This window comes from Octopus bimaculoides, chromosome 15 (genome assembly GCF_001194135.2).
Source record: "Octopus bimaculoides isolate UCB-OBI-ISO-001 chromosome 15, ASM119413v2, whole genome shotgun sequence".
Lineage (NCBI taxonomy): Eukaryota > Metazoa > Mollusca > Cephalopoda > Octopoda > Octopodidae > Octopus > Octopus bimaculoides.
In genome coordinates this window covers 2,155,306-2,162,330 of record NC_068995.1, presented here as the reverse complement: position 1 = coordinate 2,162,330, position 7,025 = coordinate 2,155,306, and the positions used below count along the sequence as shown (strand labels likewise).

The following is a 7,025-nucleotide window of genomic DNA, read 5'->3' as shown; positions in this document are numbered from 1 at the left end:
ATATATATATATATATATATATATATATATATATATATATATATATATATACAAACACGTTGCTTGTCTCAGATGAAGATGTTGCTTGTTTAATCAGAGAGGTTTTATAATATATTTAAAATCATTAAACAACCCAACTTTGTAATTTTTGTATTTATTTTCATTTCTTTTCTTTATAGAAATTTATTTTTTAGGCCCATTTATTGCAATGCAATGTTGATGTATTGATGGTAACTAGATGACTAACAGTAAATTCACGAGTTCAAACCTGCGTATCCTCTTCATCATGAAACATTAATCTGTCTTTGTCTGCCATAACCCCCCTGATTAGCCTCAGTCTACCTGGCTGACAATAGTTAGTATCTTTCGCTGTCATGATTGAAATAGGGACCAGTATGAAGAGCATCTAGTCATGTAAAAACAGATGCTAGCCATTGAACTTCATCAATATCATTTTGCAGTGTGATGATAAAACAATAAAATAAAAGAAAGAAAGATTATTATATTTTTACAGAACGACTTGGATGGAATAGGTTTGCAAATTTAGATCTTTGCTGGGATTTGTAAAGTGCAAATTACAACTGGACATCTCATTTGTTGACCAGTGGAATAGGAGTGCTGGCTATCTTTTGAATACTTTGAATAACTGCAAAAAAGAAGATGTATCATTTGTGCAGTGTTTCAGTGCTTTCCTACTCCAGCCCTTCATCCATGTTGAGCTCATAAATAGCCCCTACTGGACCAGGCTCTATTAAAAAAATTTTTTATAAATACTGTTGGTCATTAGTTCAAACTTTCATTCTTTGCTGAGTACATAAACACCATCTGTTGGTCAATAGTCGAACCATCAACATGTTGGTCAGTAATCCAATTCTTCTCTTTTTCTGGATGCCTAAACACCCTTTTCAGCCAAGGCTTCACCTCTTAGACTTTATTGAGTGTAAAATCACAGGCTCGAGAACAGAGGGTGTAGGGGTTGTAAGCACACCCCCTAAAATTTATGGGGTACAGTTAAAACACTGAAAAATTGGGTCTGTACCCCTAAACAAATTTCATTCCTGCACTTATGTGTACAGACATCACTTATTGGTCAGACTGCAACCTTCACTCAATAGGTCAATACTCCAGCCTCCGTCCCACTACTGGTCAACACTCTAGGCCCTTAAACTGGTGAAATACTAGAACACAAAATTTTTTTGTTACTATAATTATTGCTTTTTTTTTATTGCTTTGTTTCTTCAAATATCTTCCTACTAACAATAAATATTCTGCAGAATTAATTTCAGATGACCAATGCCAGTCAATGTTGGTAAGGGTCAGTTTGATTAAGAGACATACAGGTGTTATATTGGTCTTGGATGGCCTGCAAAAACTTTGATCATAATCCCTTCCTCCAGACCAAATCATTTAAGGAAAAAAATTTTTAATGGAAAGGAGGAAACAAAAAGTGTGAGAAGATGAAATATTTAATGTATCAAGTGGATGAGTTCTTCATAAAAACAGGGCCCCCGTCTCTCAGATGAAAGATCCTGGCTGAAATATTAAATGTTTGTTTGTCAAATAAACCATAAAAAACAAAACCAAATCCCTCTTTCTGCTTTATCTGGCAATGTTTGACAATTTACTTTAAAATAAGTCAATAGAATAAAAGGAAACAGTACGGCCACATTGTGTTGCAGAAGGAAGGAAGCTGTATTCTATGAAAGAAGAGAATGGTAACAATATATACAACACCACACACACATACAACACAAGAACTACAAAGGGAAAAAAAAAATAATAAAGATCTTCATAAGACTCTTTACTTTCTTCTTTTCTTTCTTACTTTTTCTTATTTTCCATCCATCCATCCATCCATTCATACAACCACCCATCCACCCAGCCATCCATTCACCCAGTCATCCAACTGAAACAGGCCCAAATTATTATTTATTTCTTCTTTCTTTTTTTCTTTTTTCATTTTCAAATAATTATTTCATTTTCAATTTTTTTTAAAGCAAAACAGGACTTTTTTTCTTTTTTTTTTATCTTTTGAATATTTTAATGCTTTTCTCTTCTTTTTTATTTCATTTCTTTCTTTTTTTTTTGTTTAATTTAATTTTTTTTTTTTTGGTTCTTTACGTCTATCATCTACAGACACCAACTATAAAATGACACCAACTACATAGATACAGAAAAGAAACTAGGCAGAGGAGACACACCGACTAGGAAATGGTAAACGGTTCCATGTAACTAACTCACCTTGGTTGACAATGACTCGGAATATTCACCACATTCATCACAAGTCAATTCTTGGCAGTCCTTACAGACATTTTGGTTAGTTCTGGTGCCGTCAGAGTTTAACTTCAGCTCCTTCACATTGCAAATCGGACACATCGGTTTGCCTTCGTTCTCCAGCTCAGACCAAGAAGATTTTCTAACAATGTCAGCCGCATAGCTTGTATAGTCCTCTTCGATTTCTCTGGAATTGACAGAAAATGGTAGAACTTAGTGTCATCATGATCATCATTATCACTGCCACCATATCATCATCATCATCATCACCATCCCAGAATGGATTCGATATAGACAGAAACATATGTATGTATGTATGTATGTACAGGTGTGTGTGTGTGTGTGTGTGTGTATATACCTATGTGTGTGCTTGTCCCCCAGCACCATTTGACAACTAGTGTTGGTTTGTTTGTGTTCCTGTAACTTAGCAGTTTGGCAAAACGATATTGATAAAATAAGTACTAGGATTTGCAAAAAAAAAAAAAAAAGTACTGGTGTCAATTCATTTAGCAAAAAAATTCTTCAAGGTGATGCTTCAGCATGGCCACAGTCTAATGAGTGAAACAAGTAAAATATATATATATGTTTGTACGACAATGATGCTCATTAACAACCATCACATTGTGGACCATCATTTACATGCACACACATACACATATGCGATGGGCTTCTTTCAGTTTCTATCTGGCAAACCCAAATAGATGAGTAGCTTATGACCAGCGAACAAATAGCCGTAGGTTCTGATTCAGGCCACTCTAGATGTCCAGCATGTCCAGAATATGTGGGAAATCTGACCATCATGAGGCTGTTCCGGATGAGACATCAGGTTTGATGTGCTTCAAGAGAGGTTTTACTGGAATGTTTCAAAAAGACTTGTTAATAATTCTTCACACCTCAAATTCTTGAAGGAAGGAAATGGTAAAATTGAAAGCTTGGTGAAGTTCTAAGGACTCTATCTATCTATCTATCTATCTATCTATCTATTTATCTATCTATCTCTTTATCAATGTGTCTCTGTCTATCTATCTATCTATCTATGTGTGTAACATATAATACAATATAATGAAATACACACACACATATGTGTATGTATGTACATGCATGCATGCACATACACATACACCCACACACGATGCATACACATACAGATAATAGATGGTTGTAACTAACTAAAAGCCAAGCTAAAAGCCGGACACGTTATTATTGGCCAAATATTATGGAGAAAGTGGTTCTTGCCATTAATATAGGAAAGAGAGAGGAGGAGAGAGAAAAACGGAGAGAAAGAGGGGGCGGGAGAAAGAAAGAGAGAGAAGGAGCAGGTGAGAGGGAGATAAAAAGAGTGGGGTTAAGAATGGAAAGCTTGTCGATAATTCTGCAAATAATAATACATATAGAAAGGAGTGTAACCAGCGAGTTGACCATGTGATTGTGGAGGACAATGGAGTATGGAGTGGTGGTGGTGGCAGCGGTGGTGTACGTGTGTGTGTGTGTGTGGTGGCTGACTGTGTGTGGTTGTTGTGTCTATGTGTGTCGGTTGATGTGAATGTGTATGGCTGTCATGCATCATTGGTGTATTGACTGTGCTTAGGTGAATACTACTTGCAACACAAGTTGTCATACCACGCAGCAAACTTGGTGTTGATATTGTTGTTGTTGTTGTTGCTGCTGCTGGTGGTGGTGGTGGTTCTGTGCCTCATGCCAGCCGTGGTCCAGCAAACTCACCATGATCAAAAGCATTTCGGCCATGACCATTCTGTCTTTTGTGCATGTCCAGTATCACATTGTCTCAGGTATCCTTTTTATTATGAAAGGGAGTAAGTCATGAATTGAGGTTAATTTGGCTACCATATCTAACAGCCCCAACAATTGCCTAAAGTCTTCCTTGTGGTGTTGTATAAGAGGTACCATCACTGGTTGTCATAGATACCTCCTCATGTAACAGCACTGTCACTGTTGTGTTACAGTGATGTTATAGTTCAACAATAGTGGTGTTACAGTGGTGTTACATGTAACAATGCTGTCATGGTGTAGTGACAGTGGTGATGCAACAGTGTTACAGCAATGTTTTGGTGGTGTTACACAGGTGTTATTATGGTAGTGTTAATTCTTGCAGTTAGTTATGCTGTGACAAACCAGTGAGAATTTGGTGAATTATTCATGAGAAAGGAACAGAGCTGGGTGGTGGTGGTGGTGGTGGTGGTGGTGGTGGTCATAGTGGTTGAGATAAAATAATTGTAGATGACAGGGTGTTTGTTGTTGCTCAACAATGAGACCAGAGCTCATGCAGATTTTCAAGGTGTTTGGGGTTAGACAGACCCATGGATAGGACACCAGTCCATTGCAGGGTTAACCCAAAGATGTCAATGACATTCTTTCTCAGCTGAATGTGCTTGAGCAATATCACACAACGATTGGGGTTACAAGTTCTAGAAATTAAACAATACGTTTCAGTCTTATCCATGTCAGTATGGAAGACAAATGTTGGCAACGATGATGATGATGATGATGACAATGATGTTGATGATGATGATGGTGATGATGATGGTGAAGGTGACAGTGATGATAATGATGATGATGATGGTGGGGATGATGATGGGAATGATGATGGTGATGGTGATGATGATGATGGGGATGATGATGGGGATAATGATGATAATGATGATGATGATGATGGCAATGATGGTGATGATGAGGATGATGATGGTGGTGGTGGTGGTGATGACTTACGATGATATATACATATACATACATACATATATAAAGAGAGAGAGAGAGAGAAAGAGGGAGAGAGAGACAAACAGACAGAAATATTAAAACAGGAGATTGGAATTTTTTCTTTTGGCATTATTTACCTGATAGTACTAAAATTAATTTTAGAATTATTCATTTGCCATTTTTCCAATCTCTTGTTTTGATATATAATTACTTTGCCAAAATAATATTCCCAGAATTTTCAACTCTTATGCATATTCCACATAAATTTGATGTCTACAAACAAAATTGGAATACTGGAATAAGCGGATGAGCTTCCAGAGGACACAGCTTCAATTTTAAACATACCTGCATTATGTATCTTTATATACACACATACACATGCACACACACACACAAACGTATATATACAAACATCTAATTCTTTATTTCCCACAAGGGGCTAAACATAGAGGGAACAAACAAGGACAGACAAAGGGACTAAGTCGATTACATCAACCCCAGTGCATAACTCGTAATTATTTAATCAACCCCAAAAGGATGAAAGACAATGTCAACCTCGGCGGAATTTGAACTCAGAACGTAGCGGCAGACGAAATACCGCTAAGCATTCCACCTGGCGTGCTAACGATTCTGCCAGCTCGCCGCTGTCTGGATAGATAAACATTGGCTGCATATTTCTCTGGAATTGGTCAATAATGTAGACACCAATGAGATTTGAAAATCAAGAATGGCGGTTCATGGTTTTTTTCAGTCTATGGAGAAATAGTTAGGTTTGCCATGTATGTGTTTATGGTGTGTAGGTTTACATATGTGTGTGTGTGTGTGTATGCAAGTATCCATGCGTACATACATGCATGTATGCATACATATATACATACAAACATACATACATGCATGCATACATAGATATATACACACATCCACACATACATATAAATTTTAACAACCAGACTTGAGAACACTTGTCTGAATATAAGTGTACGCTTTTCTACTTACATATATACACGCACTTACACAAATGCATTCATATGTATACACACACATATGCATACACATACATACACACATACATGCATACATGAACACATACACATATGTACACACAAACACACACATGTATATATATATATGCATATATGTATATATATATATATATATATATATATATATATATATATATATATATATATATATATATATATATATAGCATGGAGATTATAGGCTCAGTGAGATTAACAAATATAAAGCTGGAGTCTTCACTCTAGTCCCAACTAATGCCCCTCCCCTCTCTTGCTATCACCAAGTCAAAAATCCCCTAAAATTAATGACATAATATTATATAAGGAACTCCAAGTACATTTATTGATTTCCTCCATCAAGTATTAAGGTTAGTGTTCATCTAATACCTATCAATAAACATAATAATGACCCTGGGTTGTCCCTAATTAAACAGAGCCAGAATCACAGATATTCCAACAGTGGCAATGCCACCATTTAACAATATGTAGGTCCACGTTATCGTGTGTTGTCACATCCTTATTTTGGACAGTAGATTATTTGATTTGGTGGAGATTTGGCTGCTATTTCTAGCAGATCTGGAGACCACTTAGAGGAGGGAGGCTGTAGTATTATTATTGGCTCATGTTATCAATGAGAGGTGTCAAGCAAGTCTGACATGAAACTGAAGCTTTCTTCTCGAATCATTGATTTCCAGCGGTAAGTGGAGAAACTCTGCTGTTTGATATAACACACTACCTTTCAAGCTTTACACCTCTCCCCCCCCTCTCTCTCTCTCTCTCTCTTTCGGCATCAACTACGACTACTACTACTACAGTTCATTCACCCAGCACCATCACTGCCACAGGTAAACATTACTGCCGCCACCACCACCACCACCACCCTCATTATCCTTATCCCCACCACCCACAATCACCATTGCCACCACCACCACCACCACCATCACCATCAAACAATACAACCATCATTACTATCTTTACAACCGCTACAACTACCGCTACCACCACACTACCACCAC

General features: G+C 37.0%; 1 protein-coding gene across 1 annotated transcript in view; it reads right to left on the bottom strand.

The window, feature by feature from the left end:
* The window catches only part of LOC106871305 (serine-rich adhesin for platelets), a 185,792-nt gene that overhangs the window by 133,624 nt on the left and 45,143 nt on the right, over positions 1-7,025 (bottom strand). The window contains exon 2 of the mRNA XM_052973431.1: positions 2,242-2,461. Within this exon, the coding sequence (XP_052829391.1) occupies positions 2,242-2,461 (220 nt within the window). The remainder of the gene's footprint in view (positions 1-2,241; positions 2,462-7,025) is intronic.